This window comes from Vicia villosa, linkage group LG6, assembly GCF_029867415.1.
Source record: "Vicia villosa cultivar HV-30 ecotype Madison, WI linkage group LG6, Vvil1.0, whole genome shotgun sequence".
Lineage (NCBI taxonomy): Eukaryota > Viridiplantae > Streptophyta > Magnoliopsida > Fabales > Fabaceae > Vicia > Vicia villosa.
The window spans coordinates 36,502,969-36,518,764 of NC_081185.1; the positions used below are offsets into that span (position 1 = coordinate 36,502,969).

Sequence of the window (15,796 nt, forward strand, 5' to 3'; positions counted from 1 at the left end):
TCAAACTTCAAAAGAACAATGGAAGAGCAGTGGCTCAATTGGAATATGCAAATGCAATAGGGTGTCTCATGTACTTAATGAAATGTATCAGACCCGATATATCATTTGCAGTTAGTAAAATGAGTAGATTTACCAGTAATCCAAGTACTAAACATCGGAAGGCAATCACGAGGATTTTTGGCTATCTATTGAAAACCAAAGATCTTGGCCTTCACTATGGTAGGTTCTCTGCCATACTAGAAGGATATACCGATGCGAGTTGGATATCTAATGTTGGAGATCATAAATATACAAATGGGTGGATATTTACACTAGCTGGATGAGCAATTTCTTGGAAGAACAAGAAACAAACATGCATTACTCTTTCGACCATGGAATTATAGTGTGTGGCTCTCGCTTCCGCTTGTCAATAAGCAGAATGGTTGAGGGATCTTATGTTGAAAGTTCCATTGGCTAAGGACAATGTCTCAAAGGTGATGATACACTGCGATAGCCAAGCCACTTTAGCAAGAGCGTTCAGCGAAGTGTATAATGGAAATTCCAGGCATATTGGACTTAGACATTCATTCATGAGAAAATTGATTAATGATGGAATCATTTCATTCACCTATATACGGACAAGCTATAATTTGGCAGATCCGTTTACTAAGTCATTGGCCAGAGACTTAGTAAAAACAACCTCGAGAGGGATAGGGTTGAAACTCCTTAAATAAGAGTTCGGACAGCGGCAACAACCCAATCTTATGTTAACAGAACATTAACTTCAAGATTCAATGGGTAACAACAAGTCGTTAAATTGGATGTAAGTCAGACATTTGGGTAACGATGTTGACTATTTTCAGTAGAGGGTTGAGGTTTTCAAAACCTCTTAATGAAGTTCATAAACGAAGAAACGTATCTCATGGAAAAGGATACAACATGAACTTCACCTATGCAAATTTCGAGATGGTGCCATCTCAAGGTGAGAGTTGGAGTTTCTCTCATGAAAAATTCATGAAACGGGATAGCATATGGCCATAAATAAGTGCTAAGCGAGATATGTAGAGGAAGAACCTGTAAAGAGTATGTGTAAGGTAACACCGATCTAATCATATGGATTAATGGTTTAAAAGTATTGCTACCTAATATTCCGATTAAATTTTGTGTTATGCTCACTAATGTTAAGTTTTAAATCGAAAGATACCTAACTATATTAACATTCTTTATATCTTTATTTCTAGAATGAGTTTTTTTCATTATTAGAACAAGTGGGGGATTGTTGGAAATTATAAAATAATAATTACCATAGTATGTTCCAATGTGACAAAAATGGGAATAGATTTTTGGTTGTTGCATAAATTTTGTTTTTTGAATTCAAATTTACAACACTTCATGAAGGGGTGCCTTGTGTCATTATAGATGAACCAATATATGGTGAAAAGGTGTTGTTTCATTAAGAGTTGCAAACTTATGAAACAACACATGCATGGCCTATAAATACACATTTATGAATCCAAAATGAAATACACAAAAAATCATAAATCCTCTTCATCATTCCAGACACTCTTCCTTGCATTCAAGTTCTTCACCGGTCTTGTGCAGAATCGAGTAAGGCTGACATTATCCTGGGTATTCTTGCTTTCCAAACTCTAAGACAATTAAGAGAGTGCTTGAAATACTTTTAAGGAAAGTGACTCCATTCACGATTCAGCCTGGATCCTTTTGATCTTTCCAATATTTCTAACATTATTCTGTCTCTATACTGCATGATATATCGGTGGCTCTTATGGGTGCATGGCGCAACGGAGTTTGGTCGTGGGGGATTTCGGTATCACCCGAATCTGGCTGGACAGTGCGGACATAGCAGGCAATATGGTGCTGCTGCAGCATGCCGTGCAATCTATCACGCCTGCTATTGACAACACTGATTCGGTGCAGTGGCTCACAGAAGCGGAAGGTATTTTCTCGGTTAAAAGTTGTGTAGCTATTGTCAATAGTGTGCCTATCCCTTTTGGCCCTTTTGGAAGATATGACACGGCGCTTAAAAGAGTTTGGAAGATGGAAGTCTTGATTAAGATAAAAGCCTTTGGTTGGAAATGTTTCATCAATAAACTTCCGACGAGAGACGCGTTATCTTTAAGAGGTATTTTTCCTTCTTCCAACTCTTGCATTTTTTGTAGTGTGAATGGAGAAACTCCGCTTCATTCTCTTTTGCTATGCCATATTTCGGTTTTAGTTTGGAAGGACATAGCCGAATGACTTGGTTTCGTTTATTATAAGGCGGAGGATTTTAAGACAAGCTTTTTGAAATGGTACATGTTTGAAAAGATAGAGAATGTTAGAAAGGGAAAGGAAGGAGTGGTGTGGTTGACGGTTTGTTGGACTATTTCGACATAGTTTGGGGTGTGAAAGCGTTGGTTTGGAGATGGGCTTACGTGGTGAAAATTATCCAACTCAATTGTAATTTTTATGAATTTAGTAGAAATCCTCTTTTTTACTTGTCGTAGATCGCAATTGGCGTGTAATTTTCCTCTTGAGTTATAGCTCGAGTGTTTTTTGTATCAAGTTTTGAGAACTTGGGTTCTCCTATCAATATATTTCTTGCTTACAAAAAAAATTCATCAACACCATTCCAAATTCACACCGACGAAAAAAAATATCAAATAATCTTTAAGATCCGGTAATTACACTTAGAAATACATCTTATACAAAAAAAAATATCATAAATCCATCTTGATATTATCTTGATAATTACAATTAAAAAATATCAGAAATCCATCTTGAAATTATCTTGATAATTATAATTATTGTTCTTCTGGATCTTTTGATATTGTCTCTGGTTCTTAGAATTGTTAGATTAGTTAGTATGCACAAGAACTGTCCAGAGATGCATCTTCAGACAAATATTTTAACAAAATAGAGTGGATCTCAGAATAACGCATTCTAGTATGATATGCATTCGAAGATGCATCTCCACAAACATGAAGGACATTTTTGAATTTTTAACGATGGAGGATACACATAAGGGTGAGAAGGGCAACCCTCTTAGTAAAAAGGAAGAAAACAGTAGAGAGCAAATAATGGAGGTGATGAACAAATCCGTATCCGAAAACGTATTGCAGAAAATGATTGTTGTGCAATAGGTTCAGGTTCATCAACCTTTACAATTGCAGCATAAAATACATTTAGTGCTCAATAGTAAAATAAAGTTTGCCTTGATCAATGGATTCATCAATGAAAAGAAATTTCATGTAATGCCCTCGATTTCCAAATAAATGGTATTAAGTTAAAGAGGGTAGTTTAGTTTAAATTTCTGAATGATGATCATTTGTATTTTTCTTTTGTTTTTAGTACAACAATCCTGTATATGAACAATACAACTGAAGAATTGTAATCCAAAAAGTTGGATAGATACAATATTGCAGTTTGTAAATCGGTCTAAACCCGGTTGAAACCATTAACCACGAATTTGGTAATCTTAAAATCTGCGACGCCTTTTTCCATAAAAATATGCAAATGCAGCTATTGATGCAGCAAGAACGACCCCAGCTGTAGCATGCCAAGCATATAATGGTTTTTCCAAAAGTAGGCCAGAAGCACCACGGCTAACCTCAATTGGTGGTGGTAATGCCACTGGTTTCTGGCTAACTGCCACTGCGAACCCCAAACCTAGCCGCTCCAACTCAGCCAAGTCTTCAACTGCTGGCCTTAACTTTGTAGTCTTGGCTATGGCTTCGTACTCTTCTTTAGTTCCTCCTTCAAGGAAAGCCCCAACAACATGACCCTTGTTTACCCAATATGCTCCAAATGTGCAACCTGAGTCTGAGGGATCTCCATAATAGACAACTTCCCCAGCATTGTCCCCGTAAAATTGCCATGACAAAGTGAAGACTCGGGAGTAGAAAAAAGGAATGTAGTCAAATTCGCCAGTTTTGTCCGGTTCCATTATGGAAGAAACGGCGTGCTTTGCAGATTTTCTTGCTGAATCAACATGCTCAAGTCTTCGCTTTTCCCCAAATGCTTTGACTGGAAATGCTGCAACATCTCCAATAGCATAGACTGAACTGTTGCTTGACTGGAACATTCCATTTACCTTGATTCCACCTTTCTCCAAAGTAAGTTGGCCTTCAAACAGACCTGTATTTGGTCGTATTCCGATTCCCACTACAACCATGTCTACGGATAGCTTTGTTCCATCTCTAAGAGTAACATCTGTAACCTGCAAAAGAGGTCAGTCAACTAAAGTTATAGGTTGAATTGATCAAGGCATGAAGCAACCATAACCAAATAGTTTGATGTACCTTTCCATCGGAATCAAAATCAAATGATGATAGCACAGTTCCTTTAATGAATTTTACACCTCTTGATTTATAATATTCTTCATAGTAGCTTGCAATCTTGGGGGTTAATAAACGAGCCACTGTAATATCAATCCAATATTGAAAGTACCCATCAGTTTTTCGAGTCATTATTATCCATAAAAGCATTTTTATTCAGATTAACGCACAAATAAATATTGATCCCATGAACTCTTTGAGTTGAGAGGCAATAAATTAAAAAATGAAGTACTTACTGCAATGTGCTTCTGGGAAGACCATTGTTACATTGATTTTATTAATCACTAAAGATGCTGCACACTCCATGCCAATGTATCCACCACCAATGACAACAGCATTCCCACCAGGAGAAGATTGAATAGCATTGACAAGCCTATCTGCATCTGCTATATCTCTTAAATAACATACATTTTCTGCATCTGATCCATTAACCCCAAATTCTTCCAGTTTCAAAGCCTACACATGACATTGCAAACAAGTTTGATAAATTTCTGTAAAGAAAGCTAAGAGCCCACTCACTATCTAGGTGCATTGGTGAATTTATCTTCAAATAACCCCACATATTACGTTCATGAGGACAGAAAAAAAAATCAGTTTCCATAGGATGTTCCTAGGGCCTAATAGTTTTCATGAAGTATAAGGGAAATGGTATTGAATTTCGAGAGATAAAAACCTATAAAAAAGAAAGCTACAAGAAATATCAAGGAAACTGCCAAAGTTTCGTTCATTTGTTTTCTAAAAAGCACGACACGCATGCAATATAACAAGATAAAATGATTCTTTTAAGCAGGAATATTCGAACTGAAAGATTTGCTTCAATACCCGGGCACCAGTAGCAATAATAAGATATTTGTAACTTATGGTCTCCCCAGTTGTTGTTAACAGTGTTTTACGTTTCACATCGGCAGACTTAACTCCAGTTCCAAGAACTAGTTCAACTCCTGAAAAGGAAATAGCAATTTCAAGAATTAGAGATTCAGCATATGAACCTCCTTTGATGTACGCATAAAAAGAGAAATAACTGATAAAACACGGCATATATGTTGTTCAGAAGTAAACTTTAGCTTCTGCCATTAAATGCAGGACACTTATTATTGTCAAACCAGGAATTTCTTCTGGTCTTACCCACCTCACTGAATGCAACTGTAGATGATCAAACAAGATTAATTTAAGCGCATCAGTGGCTAAATTTCATGCCTTTGTGCATTAATTTTCAATTTTTCACCAATCAACATAGCTAGCTAGAGTAATAAGTATAAAAAAAAATTAGTAAACATATTTGTAAGTGCTTAACTCAGCAGTTCAACTTAAAACTCAGTAAAAAAATTCCAAATATTTAGAAATATTACTTGAGGGAACCATTGAATCTAAATAGCATCAACTACTAAACAAAATCAAAGCCGAACAAAAATGAATAAAACAGCCATCAAAAGCATTCAATACATTACATTGCAAAGGGGGAAAATAGAAGTAGCCTAGCTAAACTAATTCGTAGATAAATCAACTCATGATGTAAAATAGTCTAATTACCATGTTCTTTATACCATTTTGGAGTTAGCCTTTCCTCATTTGCTCCAACACATGTATGAAAGGATGGAAGCCGGGCAGCACCTGTAAGTTACAAATTTATTTCAGTAACCAGATATTCCAAAATCTTTGCAACCAAGAAAAAGAGAAATATGGAGGAAAGAGGGGAAATTTAGAAATTCTATATTCGAACTAAATGGAAATGAAGCAATAAATCCTCATAATGCAAGTCCCATCCTAAGCTCACAGTTAAATCTTTCAAATTTACAACATAATCATAATCACTGTGGTTTACTTCTTCAATTTTTCATTATTTAGGAAATTCAAAGGTAAAACAGAGCACCACATTGAAGTTTATAGGTTAGTCTCCCTAAGCAATATAACTTGGCCATGATATTCAAACTTCATAAGTAAATGGAGTTAAGATGGCCATTTGGTAACCACATAGCGAATTCAATTTGACTAAGTCTTTATTAAAGAACAAGTTGGTTGCAAAGAGGATAGAGCATGATGCAAAGAAACGGAGCAAGTAACATAAATAAGATTTAAAATCTGTCAAAGAAAGTCATTTTCATCAACCTAACACTCAAAATAAGCCGTTAATAAGGTTCATTAAGATGAACGGTTGATACCTTCTGGAAGCAAATATCCCTTGCTTAAAGCAGGTCTTTCATAAGGAGCAACCTGATACAAATATCAGAAATCAGACAGTGTCATGACTCAAATCATATTCACAAGAAAGATAGAAAGCATATTAATATTCATAGAGTAACATATTAAGAAACATAATTGAATCGATCAAAAAAGATAGGAGTTGTTTGGAAAAAAAACTTATAAAAACAGCTTAGGATATGTTCATTAGTTATTTTCAACTTACTTTCATAAGCTTTCTTAAATAGCTTATGAAATCAGCTTATAGAAAATACCAAAACAATTCAACTTCATTTTTTCTCGTATTCACGGACACCCGAACACAACTCTAACACTGACACGGCAACATCAGTAATAATTAGAAAAAATAAATAAATTAAACGTAATTACGAGTGTCGGTGCAGGTATCCGATACCAACACAGTCACACCATTTTTCATACATGACGGCTAGATATAAAGAGCTTATCAATCACTAACTACTTAACTACTACTAATAACCATTACCTACAAACTAATTCCTAACTCAATAATGAATCAATATTTTTGTTAACAAGCATTTATGAATCTTTATATTTTCCATTATTACTATCATTATGAAACAAAGAATGAGATCAAAATCAAATACTGTAAACTATTAAAAAATCTTAAATAAAAGACAGAAAAAGGAAAGAGAAGAAAAAATGGAAATCTTACTGATTCATTAGAAATGATACAGAGTTCACCATGGGAAACTCCTCGTCTAACGAATTCAAGAGCAGCGTAACCAGCAGATACACCCCCACCGAGAATCACGTACACGAACGCTCTTCCCATTCCTCAAAGAAAAAAACTGTTTCTTCCTTCCGCATACAACACAGACAAAAACACCTTATCTTGTTTATTTATCGTGAATTGAAAACCAAGGGTGCTGAATTATTTGGAAGCGTTTTCGTATAAGGAACTTCCAAAAATTTGAAGATCAGAAGATGGGCCCATCGGGATGGTAATGACGAAGACGGCGGTAATAAGTTGTATTTACTGGAATACCCTCCAACTGAGATTATCTACGTGTAGGTTTGGTATTTGTGTTTCCCATTGGATACAAACCACGTGGCTGTTTCATCTTGTTATGTAGGTTTGATCTCAATTTTTTTTTAAATTAACTAGATACTCATGCGTCAGCTTGGGTTATATTAATCTACTTTTAATATAATAAGGGTCATGCTAACATGTGCCCTCCCTAAGGGCACATGTTAAGGACACTATAATTAGAAAAAGTTAAATGTAATTAAATGCAATAAAGTCATATTTAAAGTTTCAATACATTGAATGCACGCGTTCCAAGAAAATATTTCTATAAATATCTCATTATCTTGTGCCTTTGGGGCACATGTTAGCTTTTCCCATATAATAAATACATGACATATGAAATTCTTTCATTATCCCTCTAATCACCAATTTGAGGGTGATATTCGGGGACATAACGGTAATTGGATCTCCTTTAATATTTTAATTAAAAATATATATTCCTTAATCATTGCATACCCTTTCAATTGTTCATTTTATTTTCCATCATTAATACTAACGTGAGGCCTTTGTATTGGAATTGTGCAAATCTTCTTGGATACAGCAAAACCTCCTCCACACTTTTTCTCTTTGTTTCTGAAAAACCCTTAAACTTTCTTTCACTGATCTATATATATTATGGCTTTTGATTTCAACCTGCAAACCCTAAATTACAAACCATTACATTTGGCTCATCTTCCTATTCTATTACCCCCATCGATTTTAACATGTCCCTTTCATTCCTTGATTTCATTCTCCACACATTGAAGGTTCGTCAAAATCCTGCATCTTCCATTCATAGTTTTTCTTTAATTTCTAAAATCATTATCAAGTTGCAAATCAAAAGGTATCTTCTTTTTTATTCGATAATAATAACAATCAATTATGTTATCAAACTACAAAATTCAATTGATAATTTTTTTCTTCAATTTTTCAACTTTAGGTTATCGTTCTTTATCTAACCCCCAATTTTATCATTTCTTTGAACATGGTTGTGGATTCAACAATTTCGGTAAAGACGCAAAAGCACTTCAATTCATAGAATAAATGACTCAAAAGGCCGGTGTCCTTCAATAAAGGGTACTGGGTGAGATTTAAACTTTGCATTTTTGGATTTTTCAGATCTGAATTCTAAACTTTACATGCTTGCATTTTTTGATTTTTTTTTTCAATTTTTCAGGTATATGCACGCTGTTAAAATATATATTGTATTGTTACATGTTGTTACAGTTTATTATTAATGTTGATCGTGTTTTCTGGATGGATTTGTGTTGCTGTCTTAATATTGGAGAGTTATTTTTCCAAGTTGCTGTCATGAATTTTAATCCAAAACTTTTATCAATATTATAGCAAGTCTGAATTACTTTAGGAAAATTTCCAGGTTTAATGTTCGATTTATTTTCGGTAAGATTTACTTTGTTTACTTTTTCATTTTCAATCTTTCTTTTCTCCTCCTTGAGATTCTTTGTTTTTTATTTGTCATTCGTTTTCTTTTCTTAGGTTTAATGCTTCAAATTAAGTTATGTTTGCTTATATGCAGTTTAAAAGGTTTTCACTTTGCTTAACAATTTTATAGATCGAAGAGATAGAGCACGGGGAAGACTGAAGATATTGTCTTATCTAAGATTTTTGAGTTCCCAAATTACTTATATTTTTCAACATTGATTGTTACCCATATGTTTTTCCTCTGTAGACATTGTTTAAAAAAGTTATGATTATTTTTTAAGGAAAGAGTTGGACTTTATATAGTGGTGTTTGCTAAAGGTTTGATTATTTTTTTGACAGAAAATAATTTTTGAATCAGGAGGGGAGCATTGTGGTTTTTGTTTATATCACTCCAGATTGTTTTTTCCATTACTCTGTTTGATATACACACAAGTAGAATGATTTAATTGTTTATTTATTTTTTTGGTGAGATATATGATTTTCACTACTATGTCATTCTATCTTTGTTGCTCTTTTTTATCTTATAATTTTTTGTATTGAAAATATTGGACTATTTAAGTTTTTTTTCATTTTTAATTTAATAAAGTCCTAATTTCCTGTTAATTACCTCCCTTTCCCAGTTCCGGCCGTTCCAATTCATTCTAAATAATTATATTGATATGTTGCTTACAAAGTTGGTTAAAGATATTTTGTTGATTTGGTATTACATTGAGATCTATGCAGTAATGCTATGGTACGGCTAGCCTAGGAAAAACGTGCCAGTCGTTTCTTTTGCATGCACTATTATTACTATTCATATGAAACAACTATTGCTTACAATTTCCAACACACATGTGTTACCCTTTAATCTACATATAACACTTAAGCCAAAAGATCTTGGTAAGAATAATTTCATAATTTCATCTATAATGCTATAAGTTCATTGGAAACTGCATGTAGTTTTGACTTTCATAATTGGATATGCATTACCTATAATACTTTAATAATTACAATTGATACACTCATTGTTGTTATTCACGTGAAAAAAATATTAGTAAAAAAAAATGTTGAACTATTCCACTTCCAATGCATTTTTGGTGGCTCACCATCACGTTTCATGTGCATAAACCAATTCCAACGCCATTTTGCTAATATGTTTTCAACACAACTCTCTAAATTACAAAACAACAAAATTTTGAGACCATGGTATAATCAAATCGATCATCATCAATAATAATGATAACTAATGAATTATAAAATAATATTTGTAATTTGACATAATAACTTAATAGTATATATATGCAAATTAAAATCTGAACTTTTAGTAATTGTAATTATAATTATAATTATAATATTTATTTAAGAAAAGAAAATATATTTATTTTTAACTATGACATTTACTATTATAATAACCTATGATACTCACAAAAAATGAGAGCATTTATAATAAATCTATTAATTGATTGCTATAATAAATCAATTCATGCCCTTCAAAGGACCCAATAGAGGTAGGTATTAGTTGTAGGTGATAATAATTAATCGTCTTTAATTCATTTTATAGATTCATTTTATAGGTAATTGTAGGTAATTATTAGTTGTATCAACAAAGCTAAATTCATTTTATAGAAAATTTTAAGAAAATATCATTGGGAATATGTAGTTTTAGGTGATAATAATTAATCAGTCTTTTTTAATATTTGCAATTGTTACTGTTTTTTAAGAAATTATTCATCTACTATTATAATAACTACTATCATAATATTATTTATCTATGTGATATGGGGCCAATAATGATATATTTATTTTGTATTAAATAGAGTGAGATCCTTTTGTGCCATATCTTTTTATTCCATTTGTTAATATAGTTTTTGTTTAATACTAATTATAAAATTATATTAGTCTACTTTTTTTTTGACAGAAAATAAATGATATTCATTCATTCAAATCGATAGAGTACATCATTGCAATACAAATTCAAAATCACCAAAAACAAAAAGGATGAATCTGCGAACAAATCCACAGCATCCATGTTAATAGCATAAAACGGCAAATTGCATATGCCTACAAATATTAATGTATTGACTGTATTGAGATGTCCGAAATATTCATGCTTCCGGATCTGTAGCGTTGACGGCACCAAAGTCATTGATTGAATCTGCACTAGATCGAAACTAATATTTCAACCTGAAACAAATGAACACCGCACAAAAACGTAAAAACAAAATACCCGCACAAAGACGAGAAATCAAAATACACCACAGAAATATGGGAAATCAAAACAAACAATGACCCACAAAATCACAAAAAGACAAAAAAAAAGGTGTGAAAATCACTTATTTAAGTAATAGATAAACAAAAACGATTTGGAGGGATGATTTTGGATCAAAATTGATCCTAAATCACCCCCTCTTTGAGAGAGGGGAAGGAAAAAGAAGAAAAGTCACTTATTAAAAAGAAAAAATCTCCACCTCACCCATAAAATATTATTAGTCTACTTTTAATATGGGTAATGGTAAATATATTTATTATAATAAATATATTTATTGTAATAAATTCATTATACCCATAATAAATTTATGGGTAATGGTAAATGAGACCTAAATAAACCAAATTTATCTTAAAAAATGATAAAATAATCTATTTATGAAATAACCATCTTATTTGTAAAAAAAATATTCTAAAATATATATGAAAAGAGAGAGTCCATTTTTTAAAAACTTACTCTTTATTATAAAATAACTATCTTATTTGTAAAAAAATTAAGAGAAATAATTATTTAATATAATATTAAATAATTTTTTTAATTATAATATTCATTTCAATTACATAAATTTTATTTTTTTCCCGAATTCAATTACAAATAAAAATATACTATGTCAACTAATATATTACAGGTAAAATATAAACAAGCCTATAATATAAAATTTCTTAAATTTTAAGATAGTATATTTATTTTCAAAGTAATCATTAAGAGGTAGTACCATAATTACCTATTATAAGTTTTACTAAAAAAAACCCTATTATACCTTTTACTAAAAACCCTATTTTAATAATTTTATTTATTGCAGATCATTCATTAACGTATTGATAAAACCAAATTCATTATGACCTGCCTCCACAACTTCTTGGGAAACCTATTCATTAACGTATTTATGTTCCAATTTTTTAATTTTTCTATTTACAATACTTCACTATTCTCTTTCATTGTGGTTCTATATATGCAATCATATTAATCACCTTCCCTTCAATTGTTATTCAAAAATTGCTATACTCTTGCTTATCAAGCATCCATTGAATCAACCGATTATTATATGCAAGACAACCACGATTAATAATTGTTTCGTTTGACCTACATTTATTTATTCACTACAGTTTGTCAGCTTTTTTATTATACTGTAGTTTATGATTTCTGTCTATAAAATTTAGTTTATGTTCCATATCAATTGGATAAGGAAAGTTTTATCGTCCAATATTAATCATTTAATTTTATTATTTTATCATAATCATTGTTGCTGTTTAATTTTTTTTTATTTGAAGTTATATCAATGAAATGAATATTTTTAATATTATTTATTTATTAACAAAATAACTAATTTTTTTCAATAAAATCTTAATCACCTTCTTTAATTAAAATATATTTATCTCTACCTTCCATACAGTACCTTGAAGTACCTTAGTACCTTGAGATAATTGGAGACCTAGAAAATTATATAATCAAAATTATAGAATGAATAAATTTTTATCGGCCAATATAATCATTTAATTTTATTATTTATTATAATCAATGTTGTTGTTTAATTTTTTTTATTTAAATGAATTATTTATTGATCAATAAATCAAATAATTAAATAATTACCAAATAATTATATATTTTAATGAATTATTTATTGATCAATAAATCAAATAATTAACTTATTGTCAGAATTGCTTCATTAATCTAAACTACTAACAATAATACTATATAATAATACTAAATATAGTTTTATCTATAAACACTATTTATTTTTTTATGTTATTTTTAAAAATATATATAATATATTAATTATAATTAAAGATACTATTAAAGTATAATAAAAGATATTAAAAACTCCAATTATCAAAAAAATGTTAGCAATTTTTTATGATAAAATTTAACATTTATACAAAAAAAATTGCTATTAATATTTTTTTTTACAAAAAAAAACATGATACAATTATGATGTATAAATACATAAATTTCTTATGAAAAACATACATTTTTCGATTGACCGAAACTACTTATAAAATTACATTTAACATCAGACAATTATGATTGATGAATACATAATTTCTTATATAAAAAAATTGTTATTCTTTTTGTATTTTATATACATTTTTAACTATCACTATATTATATTAATTTACTATTTATAATGATGAACCGTGTGAACGCACGGGTAAATGATTTCTTAATTATTTTCTTTATTTTTCTACTAAAATATACATTTTTCGACGGGACAAAGCTACTTAATGTATATATATTTTATTTACATTTTTAACCGTCATTATATTATATTTATTTACAACTGTGATAGATAAATACTTAATTATTTCTTTTATTTTTTCTATGTACATATTAACCTATAACTGATATTTTTGAAAAAATAAATCTATTAAATATATTGAAATTTTTATTTAAAATAAGTAAAAAGATTTCAAATGCTTATAATAAGATAGGGGTATGAGTGACAATAAACAAAATTTGGACAAAAAATTTTGGTACCTGCTACCAAATCAAATAAATATAATCACATATATTATATTTATTTATTATTTATAATATTGTGCAATACGTGCGAACGCACGAGTAGATGACTACTCACGATAGATTATAACTATATTGTATGATGTGTGCGAACGCACGGATAGATGACTACTTAATTATTTTATTTATTTTTTCTACTAAAGTATATATTTCTAACTAGATTAAATTAATATTTATTTGACAATTATAATTTCAAATGTTTTTTATTTTTAATTTGTGTATCTTTTATATATATATTTATTAATCATCGTTATATATTTATTATTTATATCGACTTTGCGTGACCCGTGCGAATGCACGGGTCCTTTACTAGTTTGATAAAATGTAAAAAGTATTTAGATATACCCTAGTAATAAACTCGTGCGTTCGCACAGATTCTCGTCGCGAAAAAATGATAATTAAATATATAGAAAAATGTCTGATACCTTTGAAAAAAATAAATTGAATGTATAGAAAGATATCTGATACGCGTGAAAAAATAATAAGAATGTAAAAGATAATAATTAAATGTATAGAAAAATGTCTGGTAGCAGTGAATTCAGTATTTTCATGTCCTGTTAATAATCAATATTTTGATCAATAAATTTATGTCTAGTTAATAATCAATATAATAAGAGTGTAAAAAAGAAAACAATATTATTTAATCGAAAGAGCTTATTAAAAAACATATTTTAATTTATATATGGATTAAAAAATAAAATTATTTGGATTAAAAAAATTGTTTCTATTTATTAAAAAAATATAAAAATTTAGTCATTAATCGTGACACAACTTTTTTTGAGATGACACAATTTTGGTCCTTGATTATTCATATACTTCATTTTCTGTACGAGATTATTAACATACATTTATTTTAAATTTTTTATTATAATTATAATAGTTAAGACTAAATTATAATTCTCTGTTTTAAAATATCCATACAACCCTTTTAAAACTTTTAAAATAAATTTTACTAAACATTACATTACAATACACCATTTAATTTCTATTATATTTTAATCTAAGTTTTATCAAAAGTTTTTTTTTTTGTAGACACTTTTTCAAACCAAAGCATGGTCATGCTTCCACAAATATCCATCAACAGTTTGGTGATATAATGACTTTGGTAAAAGTGTAGAAAAGGTGCAGACTAAATTCAAATCAATCAAATAATTAATTAGAATTAATTAGAATAAATTATAATAAATATGATAGGAAGAGTTGTAATATGTGTCACATTGTGTTGTAGTCATGTAGACATATAGCAGTAATAATTAAATACTCCTGTCGAGTTTAGTTTCTTGAAAAAAGACATAATATTATACCCATATAAATTAACTTGCAGATTCTTACTTCAAGAAAAAAATGTTTACACACTTCATATAATAAAAATTAAATATATTTTAGAATCACTTATTTTTTTTCAATTTTACCCTCAAAAACTCATATTAAGGACATTATTTTTTTTACTCAGTACATAGTATACACATTTGTTTACAATTAAGTGGCAGTTTAGAAAAAAATTGAGAAATGTTTGTCTTGATATAGCGTAATTTAATAATTATTATAATATAACAACAATGATTTTTAAACTTTAACATCAAGATTATGTAATAAATTATATAATATAACAATATTGAATAGTGATTGGTAATTATTACAAATATTATAACATTGACTCCACCTTTACTTGATAAATACCATAAAAAAAATCAGTATTAATAATAATAAACATAAAACAATTTAATAATAAAAATAAATGTCAAACATTAAAAAAAATGAATTCAATTTAATAATGACACGAAGGGATTATGGTGAAATTTTCATATTAATGTAAAAAATATATTTACATAAATATTTATAATCTCTATAAACAACTATAATTAACTCTCTATTTTGACTCAGGTAAAATGGTGAGACTAATGTTCTCAGATCCCTATAGACAATAAACAAAAACAATTACAACAATTTGTATGCAATAGTATATCACTTTTAAGATTTGTTAAAAACTTAACATCAATTATTTATGTTTATTGGTGTAGTAATAAAGTAATATATTTTCAATCTTTA

At 29.5% G+C, this 15,796-nt stretch overlaps 1 protein-coding gene across 1 annotated transcript; it reads right to left on the bottom strand.

Annotated features, from left to right (window-relative positions):
- Positions 1 to 3,278: 3,278 nt before the first annotated feature.
- LOC131609108 (monodehydroascorbate reductase 4, peroxisomal-like) lies at positions 3,279 to 7,441 on the bottom strand. Its single transcript, XM_058880764.1, has 7 exons — positions 7,189 to 7,441; positions 6,476 to 6,527; positions 5,847 to 5,927; positions 5,139 to 5,257; positions 4,553 to 4,772; positions 4,281 to 4,399; positions 3,279 to 4,198 (listed from the first exon to the last, which is right to left on the bottom strand). Exons 1-7 carry the CDS (start codon positions 7,306 to 7,308, stop codon positions 3,458 to 3,460), a joined length of 1,452 nt encoding a protein of 483 aa, XP_058736747.1. The 5' UTR covers positions 7,309 to 7,441; the 3' UTR covers positions 3,279 to 3,457.
- Positions 7,442 to 15,796: the final 8,355 nt, after the last annotated feature.